Below are 21,493 nucleotides of genomic sequence, written 5' to 3'. Positions count from 1 at the left end.
AGACATGATGAAGGGAAGAGAAAGGAGATTTATTATGTGGCATGGACAGCCATAGAAAGACACTATCAGCCCATCTTTAGCCATCTTCAGGATATAGACATGAGCTATAGGTTTAAATAGATTTAAAAAAATGAGGTGGGGAAGAGAGGTATGCATAATTTAAAGAGTCTGGTTATAGGCAAGTTCTGCTGGATCATTCTCTCAGAGAAGTTATCACTGAGCTGAGGAGGCACTGATTTCCCTCTATCCCCTCTTGTAAACTTGTTAACTCCTGTCTTTCTGGGATTCAAAGGTGTAAAAGATGTAAAGTGGCTACAGGGAGAGAGACAGAACAAAGCCAGGTAGAAAATGGAGGTAGGGATGTCAAGCTTTTAGCTAATTCTTAGGTCCAGATAGGGATTCAGTGCTTTTCAGCAGAAACAGTCTAAGCACCTGTTACAAAACTATTTAAATTTACTCTCCTTAAAAATGGCCAATAGGTATCTACTGATTTTCAGACTTTATACCCCTTTGTTATTGTGATAGCCCCACTTTATTTGCTTAAGTAAACAAGATGGTCTTGTGTTCACATAATTCTCTCAAGCAAGTTTACTCCTTCTCTCATTTCCCCATATTTGATGTAAGGCATTTAGGGTGCCTTTTTTTTTTTTTTTTGCTTAGGGCAAAGCATGACATTGCTACCCAGTGTATTTGGTTTTTTGGTTTTTAGCAACTTGCTGTTTGATGGAGTCTGCTACTCAGAAGTATGATCAGTTTGTGCCAGTGGCTCACCCCTGTAATCCTAGTTGAGATCTAAGGATCTCAGTTAAAAGCCAGTCAGGGCAGCAAAGTATGTGAAACTCTTATTCACAATTAACCAACCCTCCCTCACCCTTACCCCCCACTAGCCCCCCAGAACAGCCAGAAGCGGAGCTGTGGCTCAAGTGGTAGAACACTAGCTTTGAGCACAAAAGCCTAGGGACAGCACCCAGACCCTAAGTTCAAGTCCCAGGACCAGCATAAAAAGGAGTAGGACAAGACTTGTTTGCTAATTCTGTAGAGCTCCATTCAATTATCAGGATTGGTTGTCAGAGTGATTTGAGCTCTCTGAAAGTACCCAGTGATAACTTGGACTTAAAAGGGTTAGAATTAGTGCCCTCTATCCTTTTCTCCCATTCTTCTCTCTAGTGGCTAGAAAAGGTCTCCAGTAAATACTGGGAAAGATCCGTCCTCCACTGATTGTTGGGTGCTGAATTTAAAGGTTTTGTAATGAAGGCAGCTTTGTGATATTCTAGTGATCAGTGATTTCTTTTATTAACAGACATTAATATGGCACTTGCCATGTACTGGACACTCTTCTAAGCCCTTTACAAAAGTTAACTTACTTGTCCTACAAGGTACATAAAGCTGTGATCTTGTTTTTACATAAGGACCCTAAGGCAGAGAGGCTCCTTTGTTTTGATTGAGAGGTAGAGCCAGTACCCAGCCCTAGTAGTCTGGCTGGAGTCTGCGCTCTCATGCTTTAGACTGGATGCCTATGCACTTTATTTGATACTCACTCTACAGCTCCCTGTCAAGAAATATTTTCTCCCATTGTGTAGAAAGAATTTTCTAACCCTAAATTCTTAGACACATACATACTCCACAAAGTTGGTATTTCATTTGCTAAGACTAGACTCAGAGAACATATCATCTCTTTTTGACTCTAATCAGCAAGGACTGCCTAAGATGGTGACCCTTAATCAATTTTATATGTACAGATTTATTTTAGAAAAGGGGGAAAAGCACTGGAGAGCCAAGACTATTATGCAAATTGCCACTGCAGCAAAGCTTCTGAAGAATTGCCTTTCCAAGGAAGTTGCAATTCCTACTCTGCTAAGTATTCTGCTTATAAGGAAGGTGGGTTCCCTGATGAGAAGCACCAGGAGCAGTGAGCAGCTTTGTCAGCTGGCTGCAGGGTGCCAATTCTAGTAAAGCAGCCTGGGTGGGCCTTGTGGCCAAGGTCCTGAGAAAAATGAGGTTTGCAGGTCATTGCAGTGGGGCTGGATGGGATGGAGGATCACTTTTCAGAGCTTAGGTGTTCTGTTCCTCTTCCCTTAATCTGTGTCTGGAGCCTATTGCTTGAGTGTTTTCAACTTTATAGATTCATTTACACATTGCTATCAGATTATATATACCTTTTTGCCTTTTTTTGGTAGATTATATTAGCATCACTTTCATTATATTTGCCATTGCTTAATGGGCTCCAGTGGCTCACGCCTGTATTCCTAGCTACTTAGGACGCTGAGATGTGAGGATTGTGGTTCAGAGCCAGTCTGAGCAGGAAGGTCTGAGACTCCTATCTCCAATTAACCACAAAAAAGCTAGAATTGAAGCTGTGGCTCAAGTGGTAGAGTGCCAACCATGAGGAAAGAAGCTAAGGGACAGTTCCTAGGCCCTGAATTCAAGCCCTAGTGCTGTCCCGAATAAAAATAAAGGTTGATAGGAATAGGTGAATTATTAAATGTAGCTTTCTAGGCTTGTATCATCATGGGGGAGACTCCTTGCAGATCAGGAACAACATCTGTTGTGACCATGTGCCAAGTTCCAAGCTTATGTTCATTGTATTACTTAGATTTTCTGTCATCCCTGTAAATATCACTTGGTTCATTCTGGAGAATAATTAGATTGAGGCTCAGAGAGCTTGAGTGACTTTAAAAGAAATCAGTCTAATAAAATCTAATAAATAAAATCTAGAACAGATCCAAATCTAGGGTGGTCTGACACTCAAGCCCCTCTTTTTTCACAGCCTCCCAATGAAGAGACCATTTAAAAAAATACAGTGCTGGGTGCTGGTGGCTCATGCCTGTAATTCTATCTACTCAGTAGTCTGAGATCTGAGGATCACAGTTCAAAGCCAGCATGGGCAGGAAAGTCCTTAAGACTCTTATCTCCCTAAACCACTAGAAAACTGGAAGTGGCACTATGGCTCAAGTGATAGAATGCTTGCCTTGAGCTGAAGAGCTGAGGGACAGCACCCAGGCCCAGAGTTTAAGCCCCATGATCGACCCCTTCTTCCCTGCCTATATATATATATATATATATATATATATATATATATATATATATATATATATATATACATACATACATACAGTAGTGTAGTTGAAAGTAAAAGATTGTTGTTAGTACAATCTAATGAAGATTGCTGAAGACTTTTTTCTTTGGAATTGGGATTTAAACTTTGGGCTTACAGGGGCTGGAAATGTGGTTTAGTGGTAGAGTGTTTGTCTAACACTCATGAAGAAGACCTGGATTCAATTCCTTAGTACCATATAAACAGAAAAAGCTGGAGGTAGCACTGTGGCTCAAGTGGTAGAGTGCTAGCCTTGAGCAAAAGAAGCTCAGGGACAGTGCCCAGGCCTTGAATTCAAGCCCCAGAACTGGCCAAAAGAAAAAGTTTAGGCTTACTTTGTTGAGATAAGTATGATTATGAGCTAATGTTCACATGGCTTATGCCAACATTTCAAACATCTTTTCCAGGTTCTTATATTTCCTATTGGATTTGTCATATGTTAGCAATAAGGAAGATGACTTATTGTGTTTCTTTATTCTTTCTTTGTTTAGGATGTGATAGGCCAGGTTCTACCTGAAGCAACAACTACAGCATTTGAATGTAAGTCTGGCTTGTATACTTTCTTGACTGTTTCTCTCTGCAGTAATATTTCACATGGTTTATGGGTTATATTACTTTATAAACTGACAAAAACAGATTATTTATGATCATCATATGGTATATTTAAATATTTATAAATTAATGCAAGTTTAATGACCATACTGAACTGAGTAATATTTTCTTATTTAATCATATCTTGGGTGTACATATTTCTACAATATAGCTTTAATTACCAACTTGACCTTTATCTGCTCTTGCTTCTCATTATAATAATATTGTAGGACAAAATGAACTGTGTACAGTACCTGTAGGCCAATGATTATTGATTAAGAGATTTTAATCCTTTGCTGCTTTAAAGCATAGCAACAGAGTAGAGCTATTATGTGAGTGTTAATGGAATAATTCTGTTTTAGTGGGGCTTGGTAGGACTGCTAGGTGAAGATAGGAGTACCTCAGCTGTTAAGTCCTTTCTTTCTCCCCTACACTGGCTTCTAGACAGGGCTGGAGTATACTAGAAACTGGCTTTTTTGTTGTTGTTGTTGTTGGTGGTGGTGGTGGTCATGGGGCTTAAACTCTGGGCCTGGGCACTGTTCCTCAGCTCTTCAGCCCAAAGCTAGTGCTCTACCACATGAGCCACAGCATTTCAGGTTTTCTGAGTGGTTTATTGGAGATAAGATATAACTCCTGTTTTCACTGTATTTGATGTTGGTATACTTTGTGGAGGGGACAGGAAAAAACAAATTGTTTAAATAGGGATACATACAGGTGGACCCATTGCAACAATGAGATATACAAGATGTTATGTCGAAAAACGAACTTTACAACTTTGGCAGGGGGGTGGAAGAGTGGGGAGGGTAGGGGAGGAGGGAAGGGGGGAGGGATAGGAAGGGGAAACAAAGGAGGAGGCAACAATGCTTGATAAGAAATGTACTCATTACCTTGCCCATGTAATTGTTTATTTTGGGTCCGGTTGTGGGGCCTGAACTCTGGGCCTGGGCACTTTCCCTCAGCTTTTCAGCTCAAGGCTAGCACTCTACCACTTGAGCCACAGTGCCACTTCCAGCTTTTTTCTTATGTGGTGCTGAGGAATCGAACCCAGGGCCTCGAGCATGCAAGGCAAGTGCTCTACCACTGAGCCACCTTCCCAGCCCATTGCCCATGTAATTGTAACCCCTCTGTACTGTATTTTCACAATTAAAAAAAAAAAAAAGAACTCACACAAGCTTCTAGAGAAAAAAAAAGAAAAAGAAAAAGAAAAAAGAGTCTCACCGACTTTCCTGCCCGGGCTGGCTTTGAACCGTGATCCTCAGATCTCAGCTTCCTGAGTAGCTAGGATTATAGGCGTGAGCAACTGGAGTCTGGTTAGCCTGGCTAGGAACTGGCTTTTACATGAGCCCGACAGGCAAAGTCCTGGGGTGAGTTGAGTCAATAATATAGGGCTCTAGTTCTTTTTTTTTTTTTTTTTGCTTGTCCTGGGGCTTGAATTCAGGTCCTGGGTGCTTTCCCTAAGCCTCTTTCTGCTGAAAGCTAGTGATCGACCACTTGAGCCACAGTACTGCTTCTACTTGTTTGAGTAGTTTATTGAAGATAAGAGTCTTGTGGAGACTTTTCTCCCTGGGCTGGCTTCAAACCATGATTCTCAGATCTCAGCCTCCTGAGTAGCTAGGATTATAGGCCTGAGCCACCATCACCTGGCTTCTTGTCATTTTTTTGAAGATAAAGCCAATATTTTCATATGGAAATACTTGTGTTTTATTTCCTGGTAATAATATACTTTTGTTCCTATTTAAATAAAGTGTATTCTGATGAGAGCAGGAGTACGGATAGCATGACAGATATATTTTCTATGGAGCACTGCTTGGCTATTTTTTTTTTTTTTTTGACAGTCGTGGGGCTTGAACTGGGCCTTGGCCCTGTCCCCTGTCAACCTGTCCCCTGTCCCTCAACTCTTCAGCTCTAGGCTAGTGCTTTACCACTTGAGCCACAGTGCCACTTCTGGTTTTCTGGTTGTTTATTGGAGATAAGAGTCTCATGGAGTTTCCTGCCCGGGCTGGCTTTGAACCCTGATCCTCAGATCTCAGCCTCCTTAGTAGCTAGGATTACAGATGTGAGCCACCAGCACCCAGCTCTTGACTATTCTTCTTTGCTTTTTTTTTTTTTTTGTGCTGGTACTGATACTCTACCACTAGAGCCACACCGCTACTTTTTGCTTTTGGCTAGTTATTTGGATCCAAACGTCTCTTAGATTGTTTTTCTGGGGTCTGGCTTTGGAATGACTTTAGGATTATAGAGTCCCTGTATTTGGTGAGTTTGTACTCTTTATAACCCAATGGATTGAAAATCTCTAAAGTGTATATATGGAAAAAAGTTTAAATTTCTAAGATGATGTTTTTTATTTTACCCTTAGAAAGGGCAGGAATTCTGTAGTCTTGTATGTGGACTATCTATCTATCTATCTATCTATCTATCTACACACACACACACACACAACACATACATATATACATATATATACATACATATACAGTCCACACACATATATATGTCCATATATGTATATATTATATGGATATCATATATATGAATATAGGTACATATTTACGTATTCATTATATAGATCCATATATATGTACTTGTATATATTTAAATTAAGCTATGCCTCTTTCCTTCCAAGGTGGGGAGGGGGTCTCATTATGTTGTCCTGGCTAGTCTTGAACTCCTGGACTCAAAAGAGCCTCCCAAGTCCTGGGCCTACAGTCTTGTACTATACCATGCCCAGCTGTATACCAGCTAAAGGAAAAAAAAAAATTAAAAGACACAGACAAAGTAATTTCAGCCCTCAGTTTTTTGTGCTTAGCTATCATATACTTTCCATTATATACTTGAAATCCCAGACTGGGATGGACATGCTTGGGCATGGGATATAATTGGTGATGGAAAATTCAGGTCCTACATTCAGATTCCTACATTATTGTCTGAGAGGGCAGAAGGTCCTAAGTGGTGATGTCCTTTCTGATTTCCACCAGAGTTAGAACTGGGTTAGAGGAGGAGGCCCAGTGTCTCACTGACTTTTTTTCTTCCGCTTGTAGGTCTCTTTTTTCTCATAAGGAGAGCACAAGTGGAACAACTTTTTTTTTTTTTTTTTCAGTCATGGGGCTTGAACTCTGGACTTGGGCGCTGTCCTGAGCACTCTACCACTTGAACCACAGCGTCACTTCTGGTTTTCTAGTGTTTTATTGGAGATAAGAGTCTCATGGACTTTCCTGCCCGGGCTGGCTTTGAACCGCGATCCTCAGATCTCAACCTCCTGAGTAGCTAGGATTACAGGCGTGAGCCACCAGCGCCTGGCTTTTTATTATTATTTTTTTAATAGCTAGTGTTTGGTTGTGTGATGTCTGAACAATTAAGGCAGCATAGAAATAAAACAGAAAGTAAAAGTCAACTCTGGTTTCATTGTCAGCAATTTCCTTAACATGTTATGCTTTCTTCATATATAGAGCACCTGATGCTGCAAATAATTTGCTTGCTTCTGCTTTTTTTCTTACAATAGCATTAATTAGTTGTAAAAGGGGGTTTTATTTTGATATGATCATATACACAAATAGTGTGTCTTGATCAGACTCATCCCCTCTGTCACTATCCTTTATCTTCCTGCTTCTCGATCTAATCTCAACAGGCTTCTCTTTTTCATTTCACACAGGTACGGAAAGAATTTTGAACATATTCAGATTCCTTCATCCTTCCATTTGCCCTCTCCTTCCTGTCATCTTTTAAAAGTCTGTTACTAAAGTAGCATCACCCTGGTATTTCACACAGTCATCTACAGTACTTTAATCATATAGACTACTCACTTACACTTTTGCTTTCCCCACTCATATCACCTATTACCCAACAGCTTTCTGTTTTCACAGCTTCTCTGCTTACTAGCATATATTAGACTTCTTTGTTCCACAACAGTATGCACATATCAACTTCATTCTCTTGCATTTGTTATATTTCATTTTATGGTTATTGTGTACTTTTTTAATGTACTGATGAACCAACTTTTTGAATTAGAAAAAAATTGCCTAAGTTACAATTGTTTTGTCTTATAGGGCAGATTCCTGGGTGTTGGAACTACTGAGACAAGTGCTCATTCAGTGCTGTCACTGTGTTTTTGTTCCAAGGGTAGAACCAGTTTATACTGCCATAGCCATATCCAATACCCAATACCCAAACCAACTCTCTTAGCATTAGCAAACTTTTTAGTTACTGTCAGTTTGATAGTTGAAAAAAATTTATTTTACTATTTTATGTTTCTTTTATGTCTGTGAACTATATTTTGTTGCCTTTGCCCATTTTTCTATTAGGTTATTTGTGTTTTTCTAATTGATTTAAGAGCTTTCCAAAAATAGACAATTGGTTCTTTGTCTTATATGGTATACATATTACTCAGTTTTGTTCTCCTCAGCTTGTTTTGGTGTTTCTTTTTTTTTCTTCTTTTGTTCTCCTCAGCTTGTTTTGGTGTTTCTTTATCTTTTTTTCCCCATAGAGTTGAAAAGTTTTTACATAGGCAAACTCACTATATTTTTCTTTATGAATTATTGGTTTGTCCTATTTAAAATATCTTTTGGCTGGGTACTGATGGCTCATACATATAATCCTAACTACTTGAGAGACTGAGGTCTGAGGATTTTGATTTGAAGCTAGCCTGAGCAGGAAAGTCAATGAGATTCTTACCTCCAATTAACCACCAAAAAGCCAGAAGTAGTGCTGTGCTCAAGTGCTGGAGTGCTAGCCTTGAGTAGTGGTCAGGCTCTTGAGTAAAAGGCCCATGACGAGTATGTGGGTACTTGTGGCACACATGCGCGTACACACATATCTTCTACCTTTCCAGATACGGGAAAAACAAAAAAACCATTTAGGCTGGGAAGGTGGCTCAGTGGTAGAGTGCTTGCCTTGCATGCATGAGATCCTGGGTTCAATTCCTTAGCACCACGTAAAGCAGAAAAAGCTGGAAGTGGCATTGTGGCTCAAGTGGTAGAGTGCTAGCCTTGAGCTGAAGAGCTGAGGGGCAGCGCCCAGGCCCAAAGTTCAGGCCCAGCAGAACAACAAACAAACAAACAAACAAATAAAAGAACCCAATTCATGTATATTCCTTTTCCTTTTCCTTCTTTTATATGTTGATACACATAGTGGTTATGTGTCAAATAAGTATATTTGTAAGTATCATGGTTTTTTCCTAGGAAATGTGTGTATTTTATTGGAACTATCAGAAGGATTTTTTTTCTTGTATTGTTTTCAGTTTATTTTGATGAATGAAGTCAGGTGGGGATCCAACTTTTTCAAGCAGATGTAGAGTTTTCTCCATGCCAGTTATTGAATAATTTGTCTTTTCCCAAATGTGAGAATATTTGAAATGTGGCTAAATTCCATAGCCATAAAAAGTTCTGTATGTTGGCATGTGCGGGCCCCATGTATGCTGTGAGGCCAGACTGTCACAGTTTCATTAACAGATTAATGAGTACAACCACACATCTGGTGATAAAAATCAACCATGCCCATGAATGACTTGTGGTGCTGGACAGTAAAATCTCACTGTGACTTGAAAGATGCATTTTAAGTCTATCTAGACAAATGCTGACTTACACCTTTCCATGACACTAGGATTTCAGTATTCACATTTGTCAGACTGTGCATCTAAATTTGATTCAGAAAATATGGTTATAAGATCAGTGTTTACTTGTGTCTTCAACCCTGACTGATTTATATTCTTTTTGTTTGTTTGTTTATTTTTGTCGGTTGTGGGGCTTGAACTCAGGGTTTGGGTACTGTCCTCAAGCTCTTTAGCTAGTATTCTACTGCTTAAAGCCACAGCTCCATTTCTAGTTTTCTGGTGGTTAATTGGAGATTAGTGTCTCACATCCTTTCCTGCCTGGACAGGCTTTGAACTGTGATCCTTCGATCTCTGCCTCCTAAATAGTTTAGGATTAAAGGCATGAGCCACCAGTGTCTGGCTTCTATTCCTTTCTTACTTAGTTGTTATTGAAAGTTTTTGGAAGCATATTTTTTTTCATTTGAATATAAATCTTTAAATCAATACAGTATCTTTTTTTCTTCCCTCTAGTACTGGAGTTTGAATTCCCATCCTTTAGCTTGCTAGTTGGGCTCTAACCACTGAGTCTTGCCTCCAGCCTTTATTTTCTCCTGGACAGGGTCTCACTTTCTGCTCCAGTGCCTGTATGAGTGCTTTTCATCTATGTTATGTTGCCTGGTAGCTGGGATAATAGGAATGTGTTATCATGTCCATCTTCTTACTGAGAAGTAGTCTCCTTTCTGTCTAGGCTTGCCTGGAACTTCCATTTCCCCACAATTTCAGCCTTGCAAGTAGCTAGGATTATAGGCATAACCCCCTGGTACCTGACTCATCATATCTTCTTTTATAATTGAACATAAATTTCTTTTTGGAAGAAAATGGCAATGGCTTAATTTCAGAGTGTAGAAAACAACTCTGGTATTGAATACTGGTATGGATATGCCATGTCTAAATAGTAGAGCCAAGTTCAGTAACAGTAGTTTGGTGTGAGCCCGTTTTGCTTCAGATAGAATTTTAAGTACTAAGATATTTGGAAAAAATGAGCTTCATTTTCTTGAACTGTTGAATATGTAAATTGATGAGCTATTTTAAACAAATTAGATTGTAACTCACAGTGTCTATATTTAATCTAAAAATATTAACACATAGCAGTTAATTATAAGCTGGTTGCTTATAATCCTAGCTAATTAGAGGGCTGAGATCTGGTGATCTCAGTTCCAAGCCCTCATGGACAGAAAAATCTTCGAGATTCTTTTCTCTAGTTAATCAGCAAAAATCTAGAACTAGAACTGTAACTCAAATAATAGAGCTAGTAGGAGAAAAAGCTGAGCAAGTTGAGGCCCTGAATTTAAGCCCTAATACTTGGTACTTGTGCTCATGTACACACACACATCCACATGTATGCGTACACACACTCAAAGTTAATTATAAATCCTGGGATTTGGAGCAGCCTGAACAGAGATACTAATTATTGAAATTTTGATTTGAGGTATCATTGGTGTAAAAAGTAAAAACTGTTTTTAATCTTATGAGTGGAGTGCTTTCTTATTAGTTGTCTTGCTAATTTGTATAAAAAACCAAGCAGTAGACTAGTTGTTTCTGGAGGCCAGAGGACAGAGCTGCTCATGTCTGAATTCCTAGAAGTCCTGCCACAGCACTTGGCACATAATAGATTCGTGTGTTTCTGCAATATATAAATGGCTGAAGAAATGAAGTTCTAAGAACAAGTCTTACGTATCCTATTCATCAGCAATCCCAGTCGACTATCTTAAAAATAGATCTATGCTGACATACCAAGAGGATCACTTGAATCTAGACACTTAAATCCAGTCTGGACAACACAGATTCATTCCTTCTGTTTAAAAAAAACCCAAAAACCAAAAAGCAAAACCCAAAACATTGCTGGGTACCTGTGGCTCATGCCTGTAATCGTAGCTACTCAGGAGGCTGAGATTTGAGGATTGCAGTTCAAAGCTTGTCTGGGTTGAAAAATCCTTAGACTCCTGTCTCCAATTAATCAGCAAAAAGCTAGAAATAGAGATGTGGCTTAAGTTGTAGATTGCTAGCCTTGAGTGAAAAAGCTAAGGGAAAGTACCAGGCCCTGAGTTCAGTCCCCAGTACCAGTACAAAAACTGAACAGAACAAAACAAAACAAAATAAAAAAAGCCACATCTTAGCTGGAGTAGGACAGTGGCTTCCTAACTACTTATCTTTTTCCACCTTTGTTTCTACAGAGCAGCCACAATGATCTTTTCAAAGGATGTTAAATTGGATCAAGACACTTAAAATCCCAGTGACTTCCATTTCACTCAGGAGTAAAAGCCAAGTCCTTAACATGCCCAGATCTCTATGATTTCAAATCTGCCCCAACCTTAGCGTATAGTTACTTCTGTGAGTTTGTCTGTTTATCTCCCTACCTCTTGTTCTGTTCTACTGCTTTGGCTCCCTCTCAAGTTTTGGAACATGCCAGAATTGTTATTTACTTATTCGCCATTCCTTTGCTCAGAACATTCTTTCCCAGAGACCTGCATGGCCCATTCATTCTCTCACCTCCTTCATTCAGTGTAAGCTCCACGGGCAGCTTCAGCCAGTGTTGGTTTGATTTTTCTTTTTCACTATTTTTCTGTTTCAGTACTTTTATCAGTAGGAAATAAAAAATAAAACAAAGAAACAAGGATGTATTCAAAAGGAAGAAGGCTTGGAGCTGTGTGACAAATGGAAATAAAGATGTGGCCATAGAACCTGTCCTGCTCAGATAAGCAGAATCCACCCTAGAAGAGGCTCTAAACTCAACATCCTTTTTGTAATTTCCTGTTTATATCTTTCTAAGTCCTACATTTAAGTTTTCATTTCTTTCCTCTTGCTTGGGTAAAATGCCTTTGCTGTAGTTTTAATTGATTTCCACCTGGCACAGAAGGAATGTGACAAATGACATATAATATATTGCCTTAAGTTTCTGTTGCTTGATGTAGAAGTAGATTACATTTCCTAAAACTCCTCTGGAGTACCTGCTATGCTGTGGGTGCTTTCTGCTGGGGGCACCCCAGCATCTGCTGTGTACATGGTGGGCCATTCTGACCACCCTCACCTGAGGCTGCCATTACTCTATCGGACCTTTCTGTTCCTCTTCTAGGTTTCTCTTTTGGATTGCATGTTGCTTCAAATAAAACCACTCACAACATATGGCTTGTTATGATTCTCTTTTCCCAAACTCTGCCATTTTGTGTATTTGTGACACACTGCAGATTTTGTGAAGATTGCTTCATAATATTTGTTTACCATCTGCTGCACTCTATTTGGTATCTTGCTAGGATTTTTTCCTCCATTTTAAGTGACATTAACAAAATCCAGCCAGTACATAGACTTTTTGGTTCTACTTTTGCTTCCCTAATGTGCTGGAAAATCATATTACAGTGCTCCAGGCAACTAGAGAAGCCTGGAGTTCTCATTGTGAACCATTGTGTCAGATCTAGCCCCCACTCTTCTTGGTTATATCCAGTAATGCTATTTTGGTCAGATGGCAAAGAACTCTATGTATAAGACAGAAAGTTCAAATTATTTTTCTACTTTCTGCTTAGTACTGTTACTTTCTGGTGTTCTTTGCTGACATAGTTATGCCTGTGACAGTCTTTGGGCCATTTTAGTAAGTTTTAAGGATTTATTATTCCAGCTAGTGTAATTGTTTTAATAGCTAACCCAGTTTGCAAGGTGCATAGCAGAGTGTTTGCTAGATGGATTGTTTGTATATGTCTTTTTGTTTAGCAAGATATTTTAGGTTACTGTTACACTAAATAGTTTGCTATATATTCTGTTTCCTTACCCTTCATCATTTCTCAGTCCTGTCACTTGCCTTTTTCAAGTTAAATGTGGGGGTGAATGATTTGGACTTGGGCTGCTATCAGGTGGTCAGAGGCAGGTTAGATTTTGCTTTTTTGATCAGAACCCCTAAGTTTTCTCATGGCTATGGTATTTTTTTTCCAACTTAAATCTTCTCTGCTACAAAAGTAGGAGTTCTGTTCTTTACTGAAGCAACAGGTATTAAAGAGTAAAAAGGTAGGCCCCCAAGAAAACCAAGACCTACATAAAATTGGGTCTTCTATTAATCTCTAAGAGCTATTGGTTTCTATGTCTGCATGACATAGCCAGGTTTTATCTCCAGGCTTTATTGGAATGCTTCTTTTATTCTTTGTCAAATCTTCCTTTGGAGCCAACCTGTTATTATGGGACAGCTCCAGCACTTGGCTAGTAGGTCATCACCAAAGCTTTTCTGTTTATTTAAAGCAGTGTTTTGGTAAGGTTTCATAGCTGCTTTTTCTAGAACTGCTCTGCAAGGAAAATCGCCCCCTGATTTCCTTCAGCCCCCTCCCCTCCACTTCCATCCCTCTCCCCCGCTCCCCAACAAAATATCCCTTGAGATTTCACAGAAGCCTAGAGTTTCAGAGTATTTTTTGTCAAGTTTCATTAGTAACTTAAGACTGGTTCTCAGAACTAACTTCCTCATTTGTGTGTGTGTGTGTGTGTGTGTGTGTGTGTGTGTGTGTGTGTGTGTGTGTGTGTGTGTGTGTGTGTGTGTGTGTGTGTGTGTGTGTGTGTGTGTGTGTGTGTGTGTGTGTGTGTGTCTGTGTGTCTGTGTGTCTGTGTGTGTCTGTCTGTGTGTGTCTGTGTGTCTGTGTGTTTTTGTGCCTGTCTCTGTCTTGTTTTTTCTCTGTCTCATTTTCTCTCTCATTTTCTCACTGTCTCCTTTCTTCCTTCCTTCTTCCCTTTCTCATGTCTTGATACTTATGGAGTATGCCCTCTCTTTAGAATTATGGAAAGACTTTTTACTTGTTTTACTGATTCCTAAGCTTCTCGTTCCTTATTGAGGTATTGTATTCAATGAAATTTGAACAGAAGCATCAACAGCTTAGCCAGCAGAAATGAGATTTATAAAACAGCTACTTTGTTCAGGCTGGGACAGAATTTGAACTTTTATTAAAGCAGAAATACAAAGTACTTTCATATGTGGTAGTATATAACATACTATTTTGTACCATTTTCTTCTCTGTCTTCTTCATTTTTGAGAAAACTTTCACCTTAACCTTACAATTGTTAGTTTCTAGAATCTTCATAGGAAATCCTTTCATCTGTTTTTATAACTAGAATGGCTTTTTCTTCCTAATATGGCCCTGGAGGAGTGAGCCAGGACCAAGGATTCAGGATGCAGAATCCAGATCCAGGACCCAGAAATGAGTGTATTACGAGAGGTGTGAGCTTGGTCACTGATTGGGGTCTGAGGAGTACTATTTTTCTCATGTTTTCAGATTACTATTAGCTATTGAGGGGGACTTACAGCATTTTGCTTGGTATCAGGCTAATTGAAAGAAAGAGAGCACAATCTGCTTCCTGGGGTACCCATGGCCTGGTCACCAAGGCGCAAAGGGACACTTTCAGAACTGGACAGGAGGGCAGGCCTGCTGTGGTAGGGGAAGGTCTATGAGTTGAACTGACTTTCCCCCATATCTCCTCAGTGTCTTCATGCTCTCATGCCTGCTTATTCCTTCTGGAGGAGAGACACTTCATTCACTGGGCCGAGATCAGCATATTGTCAGCACTTGATCAGATCAGCAATTATATACCTAAGAGTAAACAAAAAATAATATTGATGACTTAGTGAGTTCCCTGTATGGAGGCATCCTGCAGAGAGCTGGCCCTTTCTATGTTCTCACTTTTTTTTTTTCCAAGCTGGCTTTGAGAACTTATAAGATGTTTTTGGCATTTATCTTTCAACTATGTGTTTAGAATCTGCCATATAGACTATCAAATACTGTCACTCCTGACAAATCTTTATCTTTAGAAGGATGAAGCAGTAAACTACATATATAGAAATAGCCAGAAGTCATTTTGACTCCAGACTTGCAGTTGGTGTGGGTGGGTGATCAGGCTAACAATTTCCATGTAGGTTAAAAAAGGGATCTGATATTTTTATGTGATCTGTCTTCAGATTTTTAAAGCAGTTATGGAAGAGATATTTTAAAACTACTTAGATTAAGAGAATCATTGAAATAGGTACATTGTTTCTGGATGTTGCTCTCTTGGTGATCCTTACTCAAATATGATTGTTCTGGTTATGCACTTATGAAGCCTTTTTATCTTGTCTTAAGACTATAAAGTTATTTTAAAATAGTATGAATAACAGTTTTAATAAAAGGAAACTATTTGGAAAGAGAGGATGCTGATAGATAGATAGAATGATAGATGGTGAGACCCCTGTTAGAGTTGCTTTTCAAGGGGACCTTCCATTAGGCCTTAGGATCTTCTGTCAAGGGTTGTCTATGTCATAGAATTGTGGGTGATCCTTAAGGCATTCTTACATATGAAGCACAAATCATGGTGCCTTGTGTGTAGTTGTGTTTAATAAACACTAGCCATTATCATCATGTTGCACTGGTATGTGTTGCTTTGGAGAGAGGAAAAGTATAGAAATAGAGGGAGGTTAGGGTTCTGACTGAGAAATAAAACAGTATTGAAGCCAAGTCAGAAAAAGACAGTTTATCTGACTTCCTGGCCAACACATCAGAAAGTTTAGGGCAGCCAAATGATCTTGGTCCTCTTGTCTAGCAAGTGAAACATTCAGACAAGATATGAACATAAGTAAAAATGATAGAAAAGTTTGTGAGGTGGGAAATAACAAGAGCATGTGGTATAGACATACCACAACAAGAAGAAGATAGCAGCGTTCAGCCTATTTCTCCCATCTTGGGCTGTGTCATAGCTATCTTCTTCATTACAGAGGTTAGCCTTGTGTTAATCCTATTTCCTGTGAGGTTGTTATTTATATTGGGATTTACTATTCTGCCCTTATTTCCTCATTATTTTGTCCATTTTACTTCCTTATTCTTTTGTAGATTCCTTTCCCCATTTCATTGTGAGGCAGGCAGACAAACCCAAAATTCCCTCTTTTTTTGGGGGGGGGGTCTAGTTGTGGGGCCTGAACTCTGGGCCTGGGCTCTGTCCCTCAGCTCTTCAGCTCAAGGCTAGCGCTCTACCACTTGAGCCACAGCGCCACTTCCGGCTTTTTTCTTTTTGCTTATGTGGTGCTGAGGAATCGAACTCAGGGCCTCAGGCATGCAAGGCAAGTGCTACTGAGCCACCTTCCCAGCCCCCCCCCAAATTCCCATTTTTAACTAACCACCAAAAAGTCAGGAGTGGAGCTGTGGTTCAAGTGGTAGAGTCCTTGCTTAGAGTACAAAAGCTTAGGGACAATGCCCAGGCCCTGACTTCAAGCCCCAGCATTGCTACAAGAAACAAAGTAAAACAATAAATTAATAATCCCAACAGATTTCCAAAGGGTATTGAAGGCTTAGCTTCCAAGTTGTGAAAAAACAGTTGTATTAAGTTCTTACAGAGCATAGTTTTTGTACATAAAAATTGCACATCTCACCATTGTGTTATACTTCTTTTAAAAACAGATGAAGATGAAGATGGGGATAGAATTACAGTAAGAAGTGATGAAGAAATGAAGGCTATGCTGTCATACGTAAGTACATTACAAATTAGAACTATTTTTAGATGATCCTGTAATCGAGGATGCTGTTTCTTAGGCACTGTAAGCAAATCACACTTGCTGTATATACCATTTCTGTATGTAACAGGCAAGGTTTTCAAAAATTCTTTATGTGAAAGTTAAGGGCATTCTTTTCAAAAGACACTTACTGATCATATCATGAACATTAAGAATAATGCATCTTAATGACTTTTGCATTAGGTATGGTGCAGACTAAATGGACTATCAATTTCCTGTATTTTTTATGCAGTACTTAAAGTAACGGCTCATTAAAAATGAACCCCTGGGCTCTAAAAAATTTTTCAAAATCTACTTTTGACTGGAGATCTCTTTCACCCTTCCAGACTATAGCAATAATGTAGCTGCAGGCATAATATGGATACAAGATTTAAAGATGTACTCTGTTATTTTATGCACTGTTGGTCCTCCTGCCCACACCCTGAATGAACAACAGGGTTACTTACTCAATCAAAGTGATTTGAATATATCCTGGAACTTTTATATTTCAAATTTCAGTGAAAATTTGCATTGTTTGTCTGGAACTGAACTAAAGAAGAAAAGATACATTTTTAAAGGTTTAACATTACTTGAAAAATTAATAGTATTGAAGAGATAGCTTCCCTACGCTCTGATTTGAGCTTTCCTTTCAAGTTTTTATTTTATAAAACATTTTGTAATCTGTTTACAAAACCTTTTCTAATGGTCTGGTGGAAAGAGCACTGGAGCAGAAGTAGGAGACCTTATCTTTGCTCTGGTTTCCTGGCCTTAGGCAAATCACTTAACCTTTCAAGTCTGAAGTTCTCTCATCTGTCAATTGTGGGTAATAGTACTTGTCCTTTCTGGGCACAGGGTCATTGTAATGATCAAATAGGATAATAGATGTGAAAGCCCTCTCTGAAAAGTTAAAAGTCCTATTCACATGCAAAGTGATATTTTGGTAGAAATGATGGAATGGGCCCCTGCTTTTCCTGGAGATTGGAATTGTATTCTACCATTAGGTTGTATGTTTTTGATTGACTTCAACTTCAACCAGGATCTTGTTTCATTGTAATGGAAACTGTAAACTATCTGTGTTGGTTTCCGCCAATAGTTTTAATTTAGGGTAGGAGGAAAGAGAACAAGAAGGATGGCATGATTAACAGAGCGTTGCATTCCAACCAACACAGAGTAGGAAAAGTCAATTTCCCATTGACTTTCCATTAACTGATGTGGGAGTCTTTGTGCACTGAGAATTTAGAGCTGAGCTCATCAGTACTTGAAAGGCAGAGTAGGATTGTCTTTGGAAAGGTCTAGCACTAGTATTGATGGATTGGCTAGTCTCTTGAGAGTGGGCCATGCTTATATTTAGAAAACATGCACACAGATGGGTTCTAGTGTTGTTATGTAAGTCCATGGCAGAGACCTGACATCGATATACTTTCATGTATATTCAGCATATCCACACATAAAAGATGTTCACTTTTCAGAAGGTCTTTAAGTGTGCTTTTGGAATAACAGTACTGAATATGAACATAACCATTTCCATTTCTGAGTCTATGTTGTATATACTAATGCTTGAGGTATGTTTTTCTTTTATGGCTTTAATACCCACTCTGAGGTAGATATTATTACCTTTTTTAAAAAAAACATATTTATTTATTTATTTTTGTTGGTTCTGGGGTTTGAAACCTGGGCCTGAGTTCTGTCCCTCAGCTCTTAAGCTCAAGGTGAGTGCTCTACCACTTGAGCTACAGTGCCACTTCTAGTTTTCTGAGTTTCATCTGTTTTCCTGCCTGAGCTGGCTTTGGACCATGATCCTCAGATCTCAGCCTTCTGAGTAGCTAGGATTATAGGCTTGAGCCAGCAGCATACTGTTTGGTTATTTTTATTAATTTTTTTTTTTTTTGGTTGGTCGTAGGCCTGAACTCTGGGCCTGGGTGCTGTCCCTCAGCTCTTCAGCTCAAGGCTAGTGCTCTACCACTTGAGCCACAGCACCACTTCTGGCTTTTTTTTTTCTGCTTATGTGATACTGAGGAATTGAACCTAGGGCCTCAGGCATGCAAGGCAAGTGCTCTACCACTGAGCCACCTTCCCAGCCCTATTTTTATTAATTTTTTTAAATGAAGAAGGCATGGTTAAGAGATGTGACATACCCAGTCCTAGAACTGGTTTGAAAATACAGAATTTATGTCTGCCATCCTTACTGTTAGCCCAATGAAAGCCTGTGTTTTTTCACTATCTCTATTCATATCTTTCTCATCCACCTCTGCAAATTCCTAACTGCAAACTTTTTGTTCTTACCAAAATTAAATTTGAAATGATTTGCATTCATATAATAGTTATGATATCTATAATACGTATTCCTTACAATTTTGGCTTTTTCAAGTACAGTATTTAGTTTTGTTGTAGAAAAATATTAGACATTATATAACATTATACCACATGTAAAAGGTCCCAAGATTTCTTTTTTCTTTTTTCTTTTTGGGTCTGGTCGTGGGGCCTGAACTCTGGGCCTGGGCGCTGTCCCTTAGCTCTTCAGCTCAAGGCTAGCACTCTACCACTTGAGCCACAGCACCACTTCCGGCTTTTTTCTTTTGTTTATGTGGTGCTGAGGAATCGAACCCAGGGCCTCATGAATGCAAGGCAAGCACTCTACCACTGAGCCACCTTCCCAGCCCCCCAAGATTTCTTAGGAGGTGATTTTCATCTAAAAAGATAATCATCTGGCTCATGCAATCAAATTTAGATTTCATGTGTGAATCAGTTTTTCATTTTTAGATTGTAGGATAGACATAAGTGGGGTAACTTTTAATTTTGTCATGTAGACACATTGAGAAAATAAATAAATTAATAAAGTGCTTATTACCTGTATTTAGTAACAAAGAAAAATAGTGATAGTAATCAAAAAAGTAATAGTAGGCAGAGCATAATCTCAAAACAATGATACCCATTTCGTTAAAGTATTAGTTTTATATAAAACCCATGACATTATTATATTTTCTTACTTTGCTGTGGATGGATTAAGCCTTTTTTTTTAGTGGATTGACACTGGATTGGCTAATGGGGTACAGTTTTTTTTTCTCATTAATTCACCATCAAAATTTTATAGGTGGGAACCCAATTTCCCTGTCCTCAAATTTTAACTTACTTAAGGTAGAGCTGTGCTTTTTTGATACTGAGTATTTTTGGCAAGATTTGGAGTACAAATGAAACTATCTCTGAGAGAAAAGGTATTTTAAGTCATTTACAATTTAAATGGATTTCCTTTTTCTCCTTTCTCTTTGTGTGCCATCACATACCTTTTGTTTAGTAGGCTCTCAGTCATTTAAAAAGTAAGGAGCAGTTTATAAAGAGCACAGGCAAGATTGGTCAGCTGTCACTTGATTTTGTCTTTGATTTTTATAGCTGGAAATCCTTTTGGGGCCTAGTTCTGTCATAGAGAACCAGTATATCTAATTTTGCAATAGATTTTTGGTTGATAGACCTCACGATTGGCAGCCTATTACTCATTTACATTGGTCTTTATTTCATTAAGTTTATTTGACTCTGAAAAAGTTTTGATTCCAGGATTTGATATAATAACTGAGGGAAGATACTGATGGAGGGCTACATTTTTATCATAAAAACAAGATAAAATAGCTTAGATTTTCATGAGAAATTCAATATATTTGAAGTCACTCTGTAAGTTTTTTAAAAGCTTTATAGGGGCAAGCCAAAGTACAAGCATTTTTACCATTAGCCCTTTGATAATTCTTTTCATTGATTTAGTTAAGAACTAAACCTCAGATAAGGCTTTATAGGAATTAAAAAATGCAACATCTGAGTTGAAACAGAATTCTTCTCTCCATGTATGCAAACATTTTCTGCTGGCTTTGGGCCAACATAAGTGTAAGTTTTTATCAGTAATTTAAACAGATTTTTGTATTAGACGTGAAAATGTTGCCTTTTTAATTGAAAACTTATCAATTATTTAAATGTCTAGCAGCCTGAGGCTGTTAATTTTATGAGTGCTATAATAATGGGATTCAGTAGTTTTTGATACATGTGACACAGAGAATATCATATTATGGTAAGGATTTTCAAGAACTAGACTGTTGTGTGCTGTTAAATAATAACCAACATATTAAACCAAAGTCTGTTGTCACACATTAGTACCATTTTATGTAAGTTATTTAGAAGTTGTGTTCTTTTCTTCATTCAATATATTTTTAAGAGATAATGAGAAGAAAACAAAGCTATAATAAATTGTCTTTTAAGAAAATGTAAAGCAATTTGGTCTCCAAGGAGATATTTAATGTATTGAAGGAATTCAGCAGCCAAGTGTTATTACAGCACCATTGTGATAGCTCTCTGTGTTTTGTTATGAGTTTGTGTTAATCAACAATCTGTTTTTATAGGGTACTTTCTGGTAAGTTATGTTGTAAGACTATTCCACTTCTGGGATCATGGCTTTTCCTCTGACACTATTGCATCTTTTTAATTCCTCCATAAAGTATTTTTTAATTAGAATTTGAAATGCTTTATTAGGAAAAAAATAACACACAACCTACATATTCTGAAAACTAAATACCTGATCATTGCCAATTATTTAAAGAACCTTGTTGAACATTCCCTCAATATAGTTGAAAATGTTCGTGTGTGTGTGCGCGCGCACACATATGTGTGCATGCTTGTTTCTGCTTTCATTTTCTAGAAAGATCAACAATAGTATGCTGCTTTTTTCCTTCCATCTTTTCTATTTGTTGTGTGGTAGGATTGTTGA

The 21,493-nt window shown here is 38.5% G+C and overlaps 1 protein-coding gene across 4 annotated transcripts in view; it reads left to right on the top strand.

The window, feature by feature from the left end:
- Map2k5 (mitogen-activated protein kinase kinase 5) overlaps positions 1–21,493 on the top strand; it is a 269,496-nt gene that overhangs the window by 6,632 nt on the left and 241,371 nt on the right. For all 4 annotated transcript variants that reach the window (XM_069995057.1, XM_069995056.1, XM_069995058.1 and 1 more), the window contains 2 exons: positions 3,586–3,634; positions 16,658–16,725. In XM_069995057.1, the coding sequence (XP_069851158.1) occupies positions 3,586–3,634; positions 16,658–16,725 (117 nt within the window). The remainder of the gene's footprint in view (positions 1–3,585; positions 3,635–16,657; positions 16,726–21,493) is intronic.

This window comes from Dipodomys merriami, unplaced genomic scaffold (assembly GCF_024711535.1).
Source record: "Dipodomys merriami isolate MVZ:Mamm:240054 unplaced genomic scaffold, mDipMer1.0.p SCAF_48, whole genome shotgun sequence".
Taxonomy (NCBI): Eukaryota; Metazoa; Chordata; class Mammalia; order Rodentia; family Heteromyidae; genus Dipodomys; species Dipodomys merriami.
The sequence above is the reverse complement of the archived record's forward strand: the minus strand, read 5'-3'. Positions and strand labels throughout refer to the sequence as shown.